The sequence below is a fragment of the Alnus glutinosa genome, chromosome 11 (assembly GCF_958979055.1).
Source record: "Alnus glutinosa chromosome 11, dhAlnGlut1.1, whole genome shotgun sequence".
In the NCBI taxonomy this organism is placed as follows: Eukaryota; Viridiplantae; Streptophyta; class Magnoliopsida; order Fagales; family Betulaceae; genus Alnus; species Alnus glutinosa.
The window spans coordinates 20,992,966-21,013,416 of NC_084896.1; the positions used below are offsets into that span (position 1 = coordinate 20,992,966).

General features: G+C 36.0%; 1 protein-coding gene across 3 annotated transcripts; it reads left to right on the forward strand.

Moving 5' to 3' along the window:
• The first annotated feature begins 1,383 nt into the window (after positions 1-1,383).
• On the forward strand, positions 1,384-19,445 carry LOC133882346 (MADS-box transcription factor 23-like). 3 transcript variants are annotated; one of them, XM_062321490.1, is made up of 9 exons: positions 1,384-1,490; positions 1,668-1,861; positions 13,676-13,754; positions 14,891-14,952; positions 18,278-18,377; positions 18,484-18,525; positions 18,616-18,699; positions 18,936-19,089; positions 19,186-19,445. In XM_062321490.1, the coding sequence occupies exons 2-8, from the start codon at positions 1,680-1,682 to the stop codon at positions 19,068-19,070; spliced, it is 684 nt and encodes a 227-aa protein (XP_062177474.1). In that variant the 5' UTR covers positions 1,384-1,490; positions 1,668-1,679; the 3' UTR covers positions 19,071-19,089; positions 19,186-19,445. The 3 variants fall into 3 exon arrangements, with proteins under 3 accessions (XP_062177474.1, XP_062177475.1, XP_062177476.1); XM_062321491.1 differs by having other exon boundaries at positions 18,616-18,657; positions 19,186-19,444; XM_062321492.1 differs by lacking the exons at positions 18,484-18,525; positions 18,616-18,699; positions 18,936-19,089; positions 19,186-19,445 and having other exon boundaries at positions 1,385-1,490; positions 18,278-18,383.
• Positions 19,446-20,451: the final 1,006 nt, after the last annotated feature.

Genomic DNA, 20,451 nt, shown 5'->3' on the forward strand with positions numbered 1-20,451 from the left:
AGAGTAATACAATTTTGTAATAACTTTTTTAAAAATTTATGTAAAATACGTAATTTATATTTTTGTGACTGAAATGATAAGTAGTACTACACATTTTTGTAGTGCTAAGGGGGTAACTTTGATCCTTCTTTGTTCTTTATTCTTCCTCTTGGAAACTGTGTAGATCCAGAGCTCGGGGTTCGACCAACTAACATACTTAATAAGTTACATAATAAATACTACATGAACTATCGCATTAATTTGTAAAAATATTTATAATAAAAGCTATTATTCTTCCAACGTCACTTTTCAAATTTTATCTAAATTATTTTGAAAAGTATTTTTCGCATCTTGATCACATACACCGGATGATCACATACACCAGATAATTACAACACCTTATTAGACGATAGAAGTACTGCCTAAAGATATTATTAGGCAAAATAAGCTTTTAAATTTTGGACTTAAATTATAATAAAAATTATAATTTAACCCTTCAAACTACCAGCCGTTTCGCAAGTAGCTCCATAAACTGCCAATGCTTTAACTCTGGCCCCCGAAACTACCAAAACATTTCAAAAATTCTCATTTTGTCGAAATATGCCTATAATACCTCTTTCACATGTCATTTTTCAATTAAAAATAAAAAATATTTTATTTCTTTTTTTATTTTTTATTTTAAAAAGAAAAGAAAAGAAAAATGAGTGTTTGGGGGATGGCTGTGCTGCCACCTCTGGGGGTGGGTCGCAGGCCACCCCCCTCCCCAAGGTGGCAGCTACTTCCAAATACCCATTTTTTTAAAAAAAGAATAAAAAATAAAAAATTAATTGTTTTTTAATTTTTAATTTTTATTATTTTTTAATTGAAAAATAAAATGTGGCAAGGATATTATAGGTATATTTCGATAAAATTGACATTTTTAAGATGTGTTAGTAGTTTGAGAGACTAGAATTTAAAAGTTAGTACTTTGTGTGGTTACTTGCAAAATGACGAAGAGATTAAAGACCGAATCCTAAATTATACGTAAGAGGTGTTTTTGAAATTATTTATTAAGTTCCTAATTTGAACTTTTTCCTGAAATTCTGGCCTAACTTTCATGAATTCGAGTAATTATTAACGAGGGGTCAGAAAGCAAATTAAAATAAAGAACATTAATGGCCAAAAAATAGCCAGTAGCTGTTCATTTCCTAGTCGAGCGAGTGGTTTTCGTCATGAACGCCTGTGAGACCACCAAGTGAGCTTGGGAGTTGGGATGAACAGGACCACCGACCACTTTCTTATTTATTTTATTTTTTTAAAAAAAATTAAAAATTAAAAAAAAAAGGTACACAGAACCGCTCCATGTTACCTTAAATAAGATGTTTTACTTAGACATAGAAACACACTTTGAGCTTTCCATTTCCATCCAAATCATATGCCTTTCGTCCCAGAAAACCATCACTCATAACAGAAAGAGTTTCTCTTCTGGTTCCCACCCTAGCTAGTTCCCCCCTCTAGCATATCTCAAACAAGTAAGCTCTATATATATAGTCTATCTATATACCCATGCATTAACTGCCGTTTTCTACACTTGTACACCTATTTTTGGATTATCTTGTGCTGACATCTTTGTTTAAGCAAATAAGTAAGATTTTCCACAGTTTTACTATAATTTTTTACGATCGAGTAACATGTGTTTGTGGATCTAGCAGAAAGAGATAATGGGGAGAGGAAAGATTGTCATAAAAAGGATTGACAATTCAACGAGCAGGCAAGTGACTTTCTCCAAGCGAAGAAATGGGTTGCTCAAGAAGGCCCGGGAGCTTTCCATCCTTTGCGAAGCAGAAGTTGGACTTATTGTCTTCTCCAGCTCCGGCAGGCTCTACGATTTTGCCAGCTCTAGGTATACTCTCTGTCTCTCTGTCTCTCTGTCTCTCACATGCATCCAAAACAATGCATTTTTTAGTCGGCTATATTACATGCTTTTCCCGCAGCTTTTAGCTGATTCCGTTGGTGAAATTTATTGTAAATAGGATCTAGGTTACATTCTGTACGGTTTGCAGTACTACTGATATAAAATAATGTTTACTTCTTATGGCTTTTTCCTACTCAAATGATTCTACATGTAGTACCCTCCTGACTTTTTTTTTTTTTTTTTTTTTTTTTCTGGAAAAAGAAATGGATCCTGCACTAAACTGAACATGATACTATTTAGAAAGGAACCAACAGTACTCTTTGTTTTGGAAAACGAGCTCAATCCTTCTTCCGTCGATATCGCCGGTTTTTTTATCATCCCCACAGATCGCCTCACCGTTGGCAAATGGCAATGATATATAATGATAGAGGGAGGTTTTCAACAGTACAAACATTACCAAAACCATATATACTATAATATTTGTTCTTTGTATGACCAATTAATAATTATGAGAATAATTTTTATAAGGCTACTTTGTAAATCTAGTACTGTGCACCCGCCTCAGTCATCTATGTATAATGACAACATTGTCAATTTTTCACCGGCAAGTGATCTAATAGACTCACTTCAAAACCAATTTCTAATTTAGCCTCGTGAAAATTAAAGTATAATTGTCTTGATGATGGCTTGAGTCCATACAGAAATTGTTTCAACTTTTAAGCTTTTTTTCCCATGTCCTTTTACTTGGAATCCTTCTGGTTGGATTAATGGCTAACCAAAGGATAATTCCCCACTCAGGAATAGTGTATTGACTTCCAACTTTTCCAATACAGACATGATTGTCCTTAGTAAAGGCAAATTTTGTTACGGTCTTGTGTTTGGAAATGTGTTTGGGAATGTGTTTGGGGTCGATGAACGGGTAAGGCGGCTGGATCAATCTTCCTAAGTTTACCTATGGTGAATATAGATTAGGGTTTCCAAGGAAACCTAACCTCCCAATCAACAATTAATTTGAGAAATAATAATATTGGGATATCCTTTATTCTTGAGAACAATTCTTATATATAGAGTACATAGCATATTTCCCCATACTTGGACAACACGTCCATATTATTAGCCAATATCCTTTTATTAATTATTGCCTCATTTAGCCAAGGGAAATCACCCCTTTATTGGAAGATTACTTCCTTATTCCTCACATGCTTCTTCCTTGCCAAATTAAGCCACTTGCCTTGGAGAAGACTTCTTGAATCTTACTCGCTCCAGCTGGCACCCGATCAGCCCCTTGCATGCTCTTAGCTTAGCCTTCCTTCAACACGTCCAAACCATGTGCCATTTCCTTGGTTGGTCCCTCATGCAACCACAATACTCCCTGACCCTTCAATTGTACCTTGTCCTCAAGGTTAAAATTTGGAAATCTTTTGCTCAATTCTGCCCGTAATTCCCAAGTTGCATCTGCTGGTGAGTGGTTGTGCCAGTGGATTAATACCTCGTCACTCTTTGGACTGGACCTACACTCCAATACAACTTGGGGGTTGAGGACGTTGGCTTCGTCTGCTAAAGTGGGCAGCTCCTCTTGAATGGGAACTTTGTTACCAATCCACTTCTTTAAAACCGAAATATGAAGGACATTATGGAGTTTAGTCTTTGGTGGTAAAGCCAGTCTATATGCCACAGGTCCTACCTTCTCTGTCGCACGGTAGGGGCCAACAAACTTTGGAGATAATTTTTTACTAACCCTCCTGTGTAAGGACTGCTTCCTGTACTCTTGAAGACGCAAGAAAACCAAATCTCCAACTTCAAAGTGTCTCTCTTGATGCCTTGAGTCATACATTTGCTTCATTCTATTCTGGGCCCCCATAAGCTAGACCCGCACCTCTCGAAGAATGGCGTCTCTAGCTAGCAACATCTCTTCTACAGCGGCATTTTTTGTTGTACCAAGGACATATGAAAGTAGCGTAGCCGGCTCAGCCATACATTATCTCAAATGGCATCCTTTCGGTGGCCGAGTGAAACCCGGTGTTGTAGCAGTACTCCCCCCAAGGAAGCCATTTAACCCACTGTTTTGGTAAGAGCTAGTAAAACACCTTAGATACATCTCAACGGTGCTGTTGACAACCTCAGTTTGTTCATTCGTCTGTGGGTGATAGGCTTAACTGAATCTAAATTTAATTCCATTTAGATGAAATAATTCCTTCCAAAAATGGCTAGTAAAGGTGGGATCCCGATCGCAAACTATGGATGTCGGTAAACCATGCAATTTAAAAATTTTAGCAAAAAATACCTGAGCCACTTGGGGGGCCGTATACGGGTGTACGAGAGCAATGAAGTGCCCGTACTTAGCAAAGGATTACATCAAGTAATGTGAGGTTTGCTAGAGACACAAGACAGACAACACAAGACCAGCAGGCCTTTTATAGCCATTCCCATTCCTTCTCAAGTTTGATCCGACATTTCCATGGACTTCATTGATGGCTTGCCCTCCTCCTTTGGCAAAACTACAATTATGGTTGTAGTGGACCGTTTCTCTAAGTACGGGCACTTCATTGCTCTCATAATGTATCAGGTCAGAAAACTGACCTGATACATTGCAACCCTTTCCGGTAACCTTCATGGGTATTTTTGTGAAACTCTTCAATGATGGTTTGGGTCAATTGAGAATTGGGCTTGAGGTAGATTCTGTTCTTGTAGAAGAGAAGTCCTTCTTTGTAACTCCATGGCCCCACCGTGTCACCTCTTGATATGCTAGAAATTAAATCTAGCAACTCCTGGTCTCCTATAATTTCTTCTTGAATGGGAACAACCCAACGCGGCAGTGGTTGAGAAAATGCAACAAGGGATCCCTCCATGTGTCGTGACAGTGCATCAGCTACGGAATTTCCTGGCCCCTTCTTATACTCAATTGCAAAGTCATCACCCACCAACTTAATTAGCCACTTTTGTTGTGTCTCCGTCACAATGGTTTGATCCTATAAATATTTAAAGCTACAGTGGTCAATCTGTACCACAAACCGCTGCCCTAACAAATAAGGTCGCCATTTTTTTATCGTTGTTACAAGGGCGAGCATCTCCTTTTCGAAGGTGGATAGTTGTAAATTGTAGCCATGCAACGTGAAAAATTAAATGGACTTCTAATTTTAACAAGTGTGTGTGAACAGTGTGCAACAAAATATTAAATGCGGAATCAAAGGAGACAAATATTTTGTTGAAGGAGTGGAAACTCAATTAAGAGAAAAATCACTCTGAAGCAGCCAAACCCAGGATATCCACTATTCAGAAGACAAGACTAGATACAAAGTAGTAACACCCACATACCCCTGATGCAGTGGTCGTAGCTTGCACTCTAACATATAACCCAACATGAACGCCTCCCAACTAGGTCTCCTACTTGAAGGTGTCTTCAATGGAATCCTTTACCTTAGGGCCAACCCCTAAGATAGACTTCACAACTGATCAAATCACACACTAGCAAAAGCTAGAGAGCTAGTAGATCTTCAATATCTCTCTAAACACCCTCTCTAAGCTATAAGGAATTCACCACCAAATTCTGTACAAAACACAAGCCTAGCGCCCTCTTTATATAGGCTTTACAAATCCTACTCCAACACTAATTCGGACTCTGGGCGCATGTCCAGACGTTTCTCTTGGCCGTCCGGATGGTTAGGTTGTAGATCTTTTCGTTAGCTTTCCAATGATACCAATTTCATCCCAATCCAATATTTAAACAGAAAGTTATGATCAAAATACTGGAGGTCGTCCGGACGATCAATTGCAACTGCCTTTCCAAAAAAGCGCTAAAAGCTTCCATAACAAGGCCGCGTCCGAACGGTGTTGCCCTAGTGTCCGGACGGCTGCACTTCGACTGTACGTAATTACCATAATAAGGTTTTGGGCGTCCGGACCCTGAAGGCTGACGTCCGGACGGTTGAACTGGTGCACGCAATTTCCATATATCTTGATCGTCTAGTCCATGAAGATTGACGTACGGATGGTTGAACTTTGTATGCATGTCTTGCCTTATAGAGGACATCGTCCGGACGGGATCACACATCGTCCGGACGGTAGCAGTTGTCTTCTCATAACTGTGTCTTGAGGCATATCCTTTATTCATGAGCACAATTCTTATATGTAGAGTACATAGCATGTTTCCCCATACTTGGACAACACGCCCATATTATTAGCCAAGATCCTTTTATTAATTATTGCCTTATTTAGCCAAGGGAAATCACCCCTTTATTGGAAGATTACTTCCTTATTCCTCACGTTCTTCTTCCTTGCCAAATTCAATCACTTGCCTTGGAGAAGACTTCTTGAATCTTCCTAGCTCCAGCTGGCACCTGATCAGCCCCTTGCATGCTCTTAGCTTGGCCTTCCTTCAACACGTCCAGACCATGTGCCACTGCCTTGGTTGGTCCCTCATGCAACCATAACAAATTTCACCAGGTTGCTAAGTAAACTTGGTGTGTCAATGAAGTCTACACCAGGTTGCTGAGTAAACCCTTTAGCTACCAACCTAGCTTTGTATATATGTTTTAGGGCTTTGTCTACTTTGACTTTCTTTTTGATAACCCATTTATATCCAATGGCTTTTCTTTGACTTGACAAGTCTGTGAGTTCTCAAACATTTATTTTCTTAATCAATTCATGTTCTTCATTCATGGATTCTAGCCATTGCTCAACATCATTACTATTCATTACTTCTTTGAAGTTCACTAGACTATCTTAAAGATTTATTTTGTCTACACTTTGTTCTCTGTGCAAAGTCGACGGTCGCCTTTGCCTATTACTCCCACTTTTCTAAGCATTTGAATTCGAGTTCATTTGTTCATCAGACTTCCTCTTATTCCCATTGTCTTGGATATTTCTCTCTTATTATTCTTATGATGAAGTATCTACCAGTACTTGACATTAAGTATTTGGATCCTCTCCAGTTTAAATGAACTAGAGAGTATCCAATTCTTGTAAAAGTAAAGGCATAATTGTCTAACAAAATGAGAAAGTACAATTATGCCCTAACTTTTACAAGGACTGGATACTCTCCAATTCATTTGAATTGGAGAGAATCCTTTTCAGGATCATCATCTCGCAATAGTTTGATGTACATCACAGGAGTAACTTATTTGGTGTCTTCAAGAAAAGATAGTGTCCTTGCTCTCCATCAATTCCTTTCTCACAATGGTAGAATCAATATCCGCTACCATTCTCTAACACCTTTACCGATACATCTCTCTTATTGGCACTAACACTAAATTCCTATGGATACTAAACACATACAAGACATTATTTAGCACAATAACTGGCCCATTGGCTAAAAACTTACACTTTCCTTCGCCCAATACATCACTATAGGTATTATTTCTCATGTAGACTTTGTGCTCTCTGACTGCCTTCTCTTACAACTCTACAAATAGTTCTAGACTTCTAGCAATGTGTCTTGTTGCTGCTGAGTGTATCAGCCAAAAACCTATTGTTGATTCTGCCATCATTACTTAAGTAACAATCATTGAAATCTCCTTTTTACCTTTCGAGTCATTATTCCTTGGACAATTCACTTTGAAATGTTTTCTATTTCTAAACTTCAAGCATGCTCCTCCAATTTTCTTCCCACTTTCCAATTTCCTCTGCAACATTTTCTTGAACATCTTAGGCTTGTTCTTGATTGGCAGTAGTTGTAAAGTCTGGGCCATCATCATATTACCAAATGTTCCTTCTCTCTTCTTCCAATACCATCAATTTTGGAAGTGATGTTATGGAAATTTATTTCTCACTACATGTTAAGGATGTTGCCACATGTTTGCATGACAAATGAAGGTTTTTGAATGGTGTTGTGACTTGCATTTTGTCTTATATTAGGTGACCAGCCTTCGTAAGTTCCTAAGCAATAAGGCAATAAGTTTCATCTAGATTACATGGTCTCCCACCTACTCGTTCTCACCCATGCGGGTGTTGTTCTACTTATCTAATAATTGTTGTATGTGTGTATCAGGCTTTGGATCATACTTCTTTTCCAAAGCTTCCATCATTCTCTTTGATGTCTCATATCCCTCAAAGAGATGAATGATACTGTCTTTCATGCAATGGAGAAAGGTGGCATTTGCCATTAGATTATCTTATTCCCATTTTTCATGTTTCCTAATGGATTCGTCGTCGTTCGTATCTATCAGTTCTGGTTTGGATGTGCAAAATTTGTACATTTCTTTTCATGTGTCAGTAAATGATATGTGACGTTTCCACATTCTAAAATTAATTCCATTAAGTCTATCTATTTTTGAAGCGTCAATAACACCTTTGATAGCCATTTAAAATGTGTAAAAACAACCTTACAAAGAAATAAATTGATATATATGCATTTTGCAAAAATAAAATAAAAATGTGGTTACAATACACACACTAGAAAAAAAAAATTAAAAAAAAAATAATTAAATTCACTTACAATATTTAATGGAATCTCTCTTTAGCCCGATAACTATTCAAATATGCCCTGTAATACTCCAAATTTGGATTTAGAAAACGAACCCGTTCAACTATCCTAGGAAAAGAGTAACGGTAGATCCCTAAAGGCCACATGTCCCTTAGGCTTTACTTCACGGTCCTTACAATCCTTAAACGATATGGATCCCTCAGGCGTTTGCTGATAGAGATTTGAGATTGCGCAATAGTGAAGGAAACCTCCTTGTGGTGGCTTGGAATTAGCCAAAATGGTGCAAAATTGGTGGAGCAATGATTTCCACGGGCTTGGTTAGATGATTACCCTCTTTCCTAAACTAACTTTTTGATGGATGTAACACTAAAAATGCTAGTTTGAAAATATTGTAGTGAGGATCCCCTCTAAGTGAGCTTTGGCACAGTTTTTGAACAACCGAAATCAAAGTTGAAATACGTATGTACGCTCCAAAACATTAAAATATGCCTGAACTGACTAGTTTAGACGGTTCAGGAGGTTTGGTTCCTACCGGTTCAGACCGAATGGCATGACTAGAGCGCGCGGGTAAAGTCTTGCATGCCGGTTGGCGCAGGTTGACTCGCAAATCAATGACTAGGCTGGTGCTCGGGCTTCAACTTGGTCCTGAACCATGGTCTTGAGATTGGCCAGTCCAAGAACTTGTTTTCGAGTTGTGAATTTTATTCTCGGGTCAAAACAAACTGGGCTTGGGCAAACCGGCTGAAATGGTGTCGTTTTGGGCTTGAGTGGTTGGGCTCAAAATAACGTTGTGTGTGTTTATGGGCAACCTGAAGTGTGTGTAGAATGGTTCCATTTAGATAATTGATCAAATTGTGTTGTTTTGCGTGTTGAGGGGTGGGAAATTGAGTGGAAAAACGACTTCATCCAACTTAAGTGGAACACTGTCATTTTGCATGTGGAGTGGCTGACAGTTTTATGACCGTTGGTCAAAATGATGTTATTACCAACAAGAGGGTCTCCGTCTTGGATACGATTGTTCACTCGAGTGGAGGAACCAGTCGCTCGACCAAAATCTCGGGGGTCTAAAACTCTCATACTTTTACCTCCTTTAAGTCGTTCTTTTAGCACCATTCTTATTGGAGATGATTACCCAACACTTTCAAAGCCTGATGGAGGGTCTATATCTTCTTCTTTTTTTGTTCGCAGAAGAAGTCTTGTAGTAAGGCTTTTCTTGTTTTAACAAGGGATAACATAGAAACTTCTTCAAATAGTTTTCTTTAATCTATTACTGCATTCGCAAGTTTGCAATGTTCCATGTTTATTAAAGACCTTCCATTGTAATCTATAATTGTTTTTTACTTGGTTTTACGATAGATTGATGAAGATTATAAAGCTATAGTGGAGGCGAGACCAAGAATTTGGGTATTGATGGTTGATGGGTCTTGATTTCCTCTAATAATTTCTCTTTGATTGGTTGTAGGACCTTGGATAAATTCTACAAAGAATGGATACTTTAGTTAGGATGAAAATTATGGAGGAAATTATCACTATCCATTGTAATGCCCTCAGAGTTTATTAAAGGTAATGAACTTACAGAGTATCATCATAACATCTCCGAGCTTATTTAATTAATAAATAACCCAAAGGTTAGCATAACTAAATCATCAATCGTCTGTCTCCTAGGCGAGCCCTGCTACACCATCCTCTAAGAAAGCGTAATTTCACAACGCAGTGAGTAGTCTTATGTGAACATTGTCAATATGCAATAAACTCAATCTTTACAAAATAAATGAAAAACTACACGCAACATCATGGAATATGATTTCTGATAGATACATAAGGCAGAAAAATCATGCGGATCCATTATAATAATAACATATAATATCACATATATATCAAGTCATAAATATCCTCGTTATAGCTTATCCGTACCCATAACCCTCTTAGGGTGAGGTTTGTGGGTCCTATGGGACGTTAGGTACAATACTGGTGCCCAATGAGGTACAATAGCCAACCATCACTAGTTGTTTGACTCGGTCCGACCACGGGTGATCCACACAACTAATGATGTCGCAGGGTATGACTGTCATCCATGGATAGTTGCCTCGGTTACAGTAGCCCTTGAATTCAAGGTAATTAACATTCTAAATTAACCATGGGCCATAAGATCAAACATATATAAATAGTATGCATATACTCCAGATTCTTAACCCATTTTTCCTATGGTAGCCATGCCACACAAAATTTTCATTTATTAACAATAAATTACGAATCACACAGTCATCAATTTTACAGATATGTTCATTTTTACACAAAATGTAGAGTTCAAAACATCAATGGCAAAGCAACATAGGGAATATATAAAATAAACGTGCTTGAAAATGTCGGTGTCTGTAATGCTTCGATCTCCTTGTCTGCGAAACATACTATCATTAATAGGGTCTACTAGGCTAAGATCCTAACCTTAATCCTTAAAACCCCTATTTTAGCAATCTGAATTAAGGCTAATTGGTCACCTTTGAATGGTTGAATGATCACAATGGACTAATCAATCGCTGCCTGATCAATCGGTATAGTTCAATCAGCACAATACACGACAACTTATCGATCTGTGTTGAATAGTGATTGATCAATTACACTTTTTAGCTCCGATGAGTTCTCTGGAGGCCCTAAGACTCAAAAAGATGTCCCTTTTTTCACTCCAGCACTATCTAACACTTAAAGTCCAAAACGTTTTGCATTGAAAACATAAATTTTCCAAATTTACACACTCACCATTAGTCTCTCTAAAAGCTTTGTTGGACCGTCCATATCTACTCCTCATTAAGCATAAAGCTCATCTTTAAACTCCTTTAATCCGTTTAAAACAATAACCATCATAAAAGTAGGGTTTTCTCAAAAAAAAAAAAAAAACTTAGACTTTACCTTGATTCTCATGCGTAGAACACCAAAACAAACCCAACATAAACACATACACACAACAACAACAACACTATGAGAAAGGCATAAACCAACACGAAAAGACAAGCTCCGATAATTATTTTCACCTCGTGGGGCTTTGATCTCCCACAGCAAAATAATGATTCGATCTCTCTCTCTAGTGTTTCTGATGCCCTAGCTAACCAAATGGTCGCTAAGATTGTGATAATGGGCCTCAAATAAGCTCATTACCACGTCTGTAAGTCTTGACACCGATCGATCACTCTAGGGTTTTGGCACCACACTAATCGATCACTAGGGTTGATCTATCACCCTTTGACACTAATTGAGCACCCAAGGCCTAAAATTGCCCAAGTTTCATTTCGAGCCCATTTTTTGTAATTTTCACTTCAAACCTTGTTCCTTGTTAATCCCTAAGCCCTAATTAATGATTTTTTAACCCTAGTTTAGATCGGGGTATTATATCCATGGAGTTTATAGGGTGCAAGGGCATCCACCATTGTTAGGGTTTGATTATCCTATTATACTATGATCACTAAAAACCAAAGGGGTTCAACACAAACAAGCGCCTAGAAGAATTAGGTAAACATAGACAAGAAAAACTAAAAGATTACATCAGAAAAACTCTAGGACCCAACTAGAAAATGACTAACGGGAAAATGCCAATTACCCTTGAAGAGTTAAATTTGAATCGAACTCAAAACAAAATCGTGAAAAAGAATGGTATTAATCTATAAAAACAGATATGAGGTAGTGACTGCCAGCGAGGAGTAAAGAGGAGGGTCAAACTTCTATAAAAATAATTCAATTTATTAAATAGTTCAACCTAATCAATTACAACCATGCATAACAGCACTAAAGCAGATTATTAGATATCATTATAGTAATCTTCACTCACGCATGGTTAGAAGTTCTCATTCAGCATTATGATTGAGGAAGTCATCATTCGATTCATTCCTATCAAGCTAAAGAAACATATTTGGAACGTGACCCACATTTTTTATGAATTTTATAGGACAATTTTTGAACTTTGCGTGAAGAGTGTACAACACCTTTCTTCTTCTTCTTTTCTAGACGAATGAATAAATCTTTACTAACAAAACTCTGCAAGTACAAACACTCCATCTAGGCAAAACACTATCTGGAACAAACCTACAGATCACCTCACTGCAAAAACAGAGAATAGGAGATGAAAAACAGAAGAAAACAGACTTGGAAGCTTGATTTCCAAGCTGCAGTATGCCTTCTATATATACTAGTTTACAGGATTGTCTTAGAAGGAAAGTTACAACGTAGAAGGTTTACTAACGTTTCTATACAGCTGGTGTTTTGGTTTTAAGGAAAGGAATATACAATCGACAAATAAAAGGAAAAGATCGTTAATTAGGTGACATATGCTTATTAGTAGTATAGGGCACTATGTAGCCGTTGGTGGAAGTGTTGTTGCCATGTAGAGAATCAAGAGCGCCAGATTGTAGACCGTGATCCTTGGGATGCTTGGGATGCTGATTGCTGGTTGCACAAGGCAACTTTCTGATTGCATGATCAGTGGAGTCTTTGTGCTATACGTCCATGGATTGCGGCACCTTGATCAGCAAGGTATGCATGATCTGCGGAGCCTTGGACAGCAAGTGTTGCTGTCTTAACACTCACAACACCTAAGCTGTACAATCAAACTTTACAAGCCATAAACAACGAACTCCATGATCAATCCCCCAATTCAAACACAATTGTTCATTCACTCCATCTCTAATTTCCAATTTATCTTCATCAAAACACGTTCTTCTGATTTGAGAGGATTAGCATGATTGATATCATTCTGAGCATGATTAGTATACTATCACTAACAAGATCCCTCAAACACCTTTCTCTTACGAGATGGGGAAAGGCAAGAGTTCAATGGAGTTTGATTTTAACATTAGTAATGCTGCAATAGAACTTGATTTTTGAATGAAAGAAACCCGAGAAGAAAACAAAAACCAATATATATATGTTGTTATATATTGTGTTTTTGCATTAAATATTGCAAGTGATTTACTGTACCTTTTGACCTTCAAATAATAAATTAAGGACAAAATTGAAAGCCTACTATGCAAGCAAGTACAAAGCATTCACTGTTTTCTAAAAAGTCTTGCTTTTGATAAGTATACTACCTTTATAAGACAGGATGTATTATTTAAAACAAGAGGAGTATGAAATTAAGGCCTTTGTTCAATTAATAGGTGTTCAAAAACCATAATGGTACTTTTTCCGCTGTTTCAGAATTAATTTAAAATAAAAGTTATTTTGATGCTTGATTACTATTACGTTTCTCTCTTTTTCGATTAATTTCCTTCCTATTTTACATTTGTATGCTTTCGGCTGCTAATGTTTTCTTTAAATTACTGCATGCTATATATATTAATCAGCATTCTCCTGTGCTAAGCTAATTGTGATGTTATGACAACGTGTTTTATCAGCATGAAATCTGTTATTGAACGATACAAGCAGCTAAAAGAAGAACATCATCAGCTGCTGACTCCGGATTCAGAAGTCAAGGTAAACATTCAAGAACCACTCCAAATATCTCCCTAAGTTGTCCTGCATCAATATGGAATTAGAGGTGTAATTAGTCACAAGGTCCCAAGAGGGGAGATAATAGAATTTTAAACACTTAGGAGAAATTTAACCATAAAACATTTTGAACAGTAGCTAACGGAAAAATAGGAAAGACGTTTAATAACTGTATGAACGATCCAGGTTAGAGGTGAAATTTAAAAACTGTCCTACCGTTTCAAGGTCTGTTTGAATGGTGGCAGTCTGCATGTGAATTAGATGAAGCCAACTTTGTACAGGTGCTGGAAAGGGCCTATACTACATGCTACAATCATTCTTCGCAATCCCTCAATTTGCATTATGAAACCCAAAGCAAGAGCCGTTTATTTTTCAAAGCTATAAAAACACTGAATTTGTTGTAAAGGAATTTCTACTTGATTTTGAATGAGAATAAGATCAAAGCATGACTTTGTTGCTACTGTATTTCACAACAGAAATTTTTTTGATAGACAACACTTACAAAAGTTTTAAGAAGAAACTGAATGAAGTTGCTAAAGCATTTGAATGGAGCATTTTAATGAGATACTCGCATAATCGTTGACCTCTTACCAAATGATTCTGCGTAGCTTTATCGATTTTAGAAGTGAATTGTGCAAAGGCTTCTATTTCTACGAATTATGCCAATTCCAATTTTTATTTGCCACCTAATTGTTTCGTGGCTTTAATTTGAGCTGTAGATCAGGAAAGGAAAATATGACCTATAATTTCAAGTATTTAACTATTAACATAAAGCCTTATGGCCAAAACACTGAACAATATTCAAAAAGTACATCAGATTTGGAGTAATACCTTCTAGACAAGAAGCATAATAATCATCTATGAAAGCATAATAAGAAAAAAAGAATTAGAAATAATTTAAAATCTATTTGTATATATGTCACTATATATATTCTTGTTGTACAACTGTTCAAACAACACATCCATCCAAATTGAATTTAGAATATTTTATATCACAAATTAACTTGATGAGCTATCTAATTTAATTTAGTCTCGTTAGTCCTGTCTATCTTATATTATAGTGCATCGCTCTAACCTTCTTCTTTTGTTTTTTTCTTTTTTTTATTCTTTGTAATTGCTAGTTATGGAAAAGGGAGGTAGCAAGCTTGAGGCAACAATTGCAGTACGTGCAAGAATTAAACAGGTAGAATCATTTGATATTTGATACTGAATTTTAAATTATATATATTTATATGGGCCTGAAATTGGATTTTCAAGAATTCCTTACTTAAGGCCAATGATTCTACCATGTTGTTTATTAGTCAGGTAATCAAGTTTATCATTTTGACATCCAACCATGATGACTATGGCTCATTCAATTCAACCCCTAGAAAGCCTCATGAGTCATGACTTCAACTACACAAGTCATCTGCTCTAAACCTTCTGATACATTGTGTTCTATCTACGACTATATCTGAAAATAAGTAGACTATCATCTCTTGTCCTTTAAAATCTCAACCCACGTTCGCTTTGGCCTTCCCCTCTAGAACTCATAGTTCGTCCCTTCTAAAGACAACCCCCCCCCGAAAAAAAAATAAAGAAGTAAAATAAAGCTTAGTGATATAGATATACATTTATTATATATATGGACAATAACATAGATATTAATGAAGTGCCTGTATTTGTGGGCATGCTTTTATGTAAGCACCTAAAAACTTTTTCTCCTACATAAAACAAGGACAAATACTTGAAACTCTTGATCCTCAAAAATTGACATGCTAAAAGTCCTTCCTCAAAAATTGACATGCTAAAATTCTACATCTAGTCCTAGAAAAATCTTTGACAAAGGCCTTCAAGCACATGAGTGCATTGATTTGGAGATTTAACGTGAATATTCATTTGTGTGAAATTGAAACTTGGTCAATTAATTTCGATCCACTTGAATCAACCAACATGAGATTGAGGGCTTTCATGAAAAAATATTCATTACCTTTATCCCAAAGTTGTCACAAGCTTTGGATATTACTCTTTAACTTCGACTCATAATAGACATTTTGAATGATTCGTTGATCTCCATTCTTCAAGCGAATTAAAATTTCACATTTCCCTTTAATTGAAATCATGGATGAATCTCCAAATGGGACATAGCCGCTCCTAATCATCTATTTCCACAAAATTATCTTTGTCTCCACACATATGATCACTCATACAATTGTCAAGATATATACCACGAGCGTTTATCTACCTTTTCTTTTTCTTTGATAGTTATCAACAAATCGGGTTCCATTTTCACTTCCTATCTTCAACAAGATTGGCTTTCTTTTCATGGTCTTGAAATATACTTCAAAATTCAGAAGAATAACTTGAAATTCCCCCAACAACCCAAAACAATAAATAGAAAGTGGTGAATAGGTTTTTTTAGCAATCACATCCAATAAAAATATTGCAACTACACACGTTCTAAAGGGATCCTACAAGTTCCTCTACTTTCATGATGTCCAAGTCTTTGCTTTCCTCAATTGCAGTGACTTTAGGTCTAAACATCTCAGGCAAATACCTCATGACTTTCCTGACAATTCTATTTTCATGAATCTTTTTCCTAGGTTGAAATAAGAGTTCAGAATGCCATTCAATTGAGCATAAAAAATCATCAAACATTTCATCATCTTTCATCCTAATCTCTTTAAACTTAGAGGTCAACGTGTGAATTTTGGAGTTTTTCACAATCTTAATTGGTACCCACAAGTGTCACCTCTACAATATCCCATGCATCTTTAGCCATTTTACACAAACATTCTTTTAAATTCATATCATGAAACAACCATAAAGATGGCATATAATCTCTTATTGTTCCAACTACTGCCATTAAGTTCTTCCTTAGACTACGAGTCAATTTTGGTAGTAAGTTGAGTCCAACCATTCTCAATAGAAATTTAGACTCGTTCATCTAAGGATTAAGGAACGCACTCATGCAAACCTTCCAATAAGTATAGTTATTTTCCATTAAAATAAGGGAGACATTTAGAGATTGTGATTGAGCCATGACAATGTGATCAAAGATATGATCACAATCAAGAAATTAATCCAAACAAGTGAACTAATGCTCTCATACCAATTGAAAGCCCAACAACCCCAAACAATACCTAAGGGGGTGAATAGGTGTTTTCCAACAATAACAACCAATAAAAATATTCCAACCACACACACATACAACAAAATTTTTTAAAAAAAAGAGTAAAGATATCAAACACAATAATTTTGGTGACGAAGTGCAAACCTTTTGATTAACTCTTTAAAAGTAAAATCACTCTGGGGGTAGCCAAACCCCAAAAATTTATTCATTATAGAATATTAAAAAATTACAATCAATTACACTTACAAAACCTTTGAAGTAAACCTGAATTGTAGCTAATAAATGACATTTTTGTTTTCTACTGCAGTAGTTCTAGAACTCTAGCTAATCTTCTATAAAGGTTCCTCTACAACCCATAATTTTGGTTGCGGAATGTTTGATTTGTGTTGTTTAACAAAGTCTATGACATATTTAAGAATGAAGGCACAAGGATACTAAAGTTTTCTCCAAGAACTCAAAATAATAGCCTTAAGGTTTTATGAAAATCGTGGATAAGGACGCTTATATAGACCTGAAAAAACAAGGACTTTAGGTGCAAGTTAGTTTCCAACGAAACATAGTCTAAAGTATTGACGTTTGAACGGGTTAGTCCCACGTTCGAATGCGTGCTAGGGTTTCACAATCTTCTCACCAACCACATTCGAACGTTCTTTGACCACCGTTGCGGCCAAACATCTCTGTGGCTCTTGTGAAACACTTAATTTCAAATATCGATCATATGATCGCCTTTGCAACTGAGGCTCTCAAAGGTATCTTTTAAAGCTCAGTTATTCATCTTCGTTCGAACCATGTTCGATTGCCCTTGGGACCGAGCCCCTCGGGAGCTCAGATCTTGAGATGCACTAAAATTGCGTTTGAACTCCTTTCGACTAGGTTTTAGCCCAACAGCTTTTGATCTTTAGTTTTCAACAAGATTTGGAATCCAACTTGAAAACTCAAGCTAGGCTTACAACCAAACTAGTTTTGACACTGAATTTGCCAATATATATAAAACCTAACACAATTTAATCTATTTCTTGGCTTACTACAAGTGAATAGTTTACAAGGGTATTTATAGGCAAGAGTAGATACATCTAGCATTTACACAATTAATTGGGACATGAATCTCCCCAACACTCATACATAAACTTCATTAATTACATACATGAATAATTCTAAATGCATTTCTAGAAAGATGTATTCAATGTATCTACATATCATGTTCATTCTCCAACATTGCTAGTTCTATGACTGCCAAAATAATTATTGTTACACAACAAGGCACGTTTAATGTAGTGCATGATGGAGGATGCATAATGATGCAAACTATGATATTCCAATATTATCTATCTAATATAATTTCAAGGGAACACATCAAACCTTCTAACCTACCACAAATCTAATGTGATATATGCAGGCAACTAATGGGCCAAGAACTTTCTGGTTTGAGTATCAAAGATCTACAAAATTTGGAAAACACACTGGAAATGAGTTTGAAGGGTATCCGTATGAGAAAGGTCTAAACTCCTTATACCTAGTCAAAATTACATCCAATTATACTCGAGATCCCCCCCTATGTGCAGAGCATGCACGAATCTTTACATTTCTATTTTTCTCTTGCAGGAACAATTTTTCACTGAAGAAATAAAAGAATTAAACTGGAAGGTTTAACTAGAGGATTGGTTCAATTTCTGCAAATTTTCATTTGGGGATAATTCCATATTCGAAACATGACTTTAATGAATTTAATTGCAGGGAAACCTTGTCCATCAAGAAAACCTTGAACTGCATAAGAAGGTAGACCTCTTACACAACGAAAATGCACATTTGCAAAAGAAGGTATTTGAAAGAAATATGTGTATATGTTAAGAAAAATATATATATATATATATATATATATATATATATATATATATATATATATATACTTCATTAATTGTAAACTCTTTCCTTTTTTTTTCTTTTATCTTCATATAAGAACTTAAGTAGCCATAAGTTCACGGTAATCATCTTGCAACTAGAGAAGGATAGAGGTTTTCCTGTAACTAAGCCTTACTACTAACTTTGGCTCTCAGGTTTGCGAAGAAAGAGAACTAAATGAAGCAAACAAAAGTTCACATTCTTTACACACAATCAGCAATGGATATGACATTCATAGAGCCATCCATCTCCAGATAAGCCTACATCAACCTCAAAACAATGAGGCATAGGAAAAACAATGAAATTGGGGTATCTTTTTCAAATTGTTGACATACTATTAATTATAAAACTTTATTGAGTATTGATTCACCCTATTAATATCTTGATCATCAACCTTTGCAACAGATTACAATTGTAGCAATGAAGCTAGTCTACAACTGTGGATAGCTAACCATCATTATCCCATCAAAAACTTGTCATAGTGAAAAATTAAGCTTATCCCAATTAGATCTCAAATTTCAGCTACTAATACATTTAGCTAAATGGCCATTGGCTTTGGTATGAAATGTGCTATGAGGAAAGCTTAATAATTTCTCTAAGATGATCATTTCTATGTAAATCTAAACTGTAAAGCCTTACATGTGCCAACTATTATACTTGCTATCTTGTACTATTGTGATCACCCACGTGACTAATGTTAATATTCGTGGTATTTATATTTGTTTTATGGAAATTAATCAGTATCTCTAACAAGAAAATCTTTAGAATGTGCAAAACTTTTTCCCATAGCAGCAAAATTTTGAATATTTTTATGAAATGTTTAAAAAGTAAAGAAAAAGTTCAAAAGAGAAGTAAACAACAAAGAAAAACAAAATAAAGACAATATTAAAAGAATAAAAAATAATTACATTTCCAAAAAAAAAATAAAAAATTAAAGATACAGATCCTACTTAATTTGTAAAGTTGTAAACTGATTAATGTGGTAATAGAGTTGTGTAAGCACACAAGCATGCAGGGATTGTAATTCAAATTTAGAGAATCCGAACACCAATAACATTATTGTGTCGAAACCTTGTTACTTTTACTTTCTCTTTTTCGATCCACAAGACTATTGGTCTGAAAATGCAAGAGCATAATGAAGTAAAAAATAAAAAATAAACGCCTTTTGAGCAATCTCTTTCTAATTATATAAATGCAGAGGGGACTTGATTTTTGTTATACACGATGCGGCGAAAAAGACTGTTTCAACAAGATATGCCTTGCCTGCATTAAGATTTAAAACTTGTCATATGCTTTCAGGAAATGTTCGGAACAGAGAACTAAAAATTATACAACGCCACATTCTCCAAAAATTGAGAAACAAGAAGAGATCTATTAAGAGAAAGATTTATCCAAGAGAAAATCTTAATAGTTACATCCAATCACAAACTACATGAAAGTTGCCCCTAGGATAGATTATGGTTCTTGGATATCCAATCAATTAATCCCCTAAACCCGGGAAGCTTAAGCGAAAATGAAAGAGTAGGGTGAGGGATAAAGGGGGAAGCCACTAAATGGAAGGCTTCGTGTTGCTAACGTGCATCGGCTTTCGCGCTAGCGCGCTCATCCGTTACTTGAGTCATGATTTTAAGATCAAAGGCTTAATACGAAAGTACTTTGATGGAAGTTTAT

What these genes read in the sequence shown, in the direction of transcription:
- LOC133882346 (XM_062321490.1), top strand. Translation starts at nt 1,680, where the DNA reads ATGGGGAGAGGAAAGATTGTCATAAAAAGGATTGACAATTCAACGAGC. An exon ending in TACGATTTTGCCAGCTCTAG is followed by an intron (nt 1,862 to 13,675) that starts GTATACTCTCTG and finishes GTGTTTTATCAG; the next exon opens with CATGAAATCTGTTATTGAAC. An exon ending in TAAAAGAATTAAACTGGAAG is followed by an intron (nt 18,526 to 18,615) that starts GTTTAACTAGAG and finishes ATTTAATTGCAG; the next exon opens with GGAAACCTTGTCCATCAAGA.